This window comes from Corvus brachyrhynchos, unplaced genomic scaffold (assembly GCF_000691975.1).
Source record: "Corvus brachyrhynchos isolate BGI_N302 unplaced genomic scaffold, ASM69197v1 scaffold391, whole genome shotgun sequence".
NCBI lineage: Eukaryota > Metazoa > Chordata > Aves > Passeriformes > Corvidae > Corvus > Corvus brachyrhynchos.
The window spans coordinates 19,702-20,024 of NW_008236188.1; the positions used below are offsets into that span (position 1 = coordinate 19,702).

General features: G+C 60.1%; 1 protein-coding gene across 1 annotated transcript in view; it reads left to right on the plus strand.

Annotated features, from left to right (window-relative positions):
• The first annotated feature begins 185 nt into the window (after nt 1-185).
• Nucleotides 186-323, plus strand: part of PFAS (phosphoribosylformylglycinamidine synthase) — a 2,641-nt gene continuing 2,503 nt past the window's right edge. The window contains exon 1 of the mRNA XM_017738888.1: nt 186-313. Within this exon, the coding sequence (XP_017594377.1) occupies nt 281-313 (33 nt within the window). The 5' untranslated portion in view covers nt 186-280. The remainder of the gene's footprint in view (nt 314-323) is intronic.

A 323-nucleotide genomic window follows, 5' to 3' on the forward strand; every position in this document is an offset into this window, starting at 1 on the left:
GGCAAGACGATTTTGGGGTCCTCCCCGAACTTCTGGGGGGGTTGGGTGGGCTCTGGGAAGGGTCTGGGGGGGCTTGGTGGGATTTCTATGGGATTTCTGGGGATTTTGGGTTTTTTTGGGGGAGATTTTTGGGATTTTTTTTGGTTTTTGGGGTCTGTGGGATTTTGGGGTGGTTTTTGGGGTTTTTGGGGGCGCCGGTGATGATTTTTGGGGTCCCCCAGAGCTGCCAGGGCCGCGCGTGGCCGTGCTGAGGGAGGAGGGCAGCAACGGGGACCGGGAGATGGCGGCCGCCTTTGCCATGGCGGGGTTCCAGGTGAGACCCC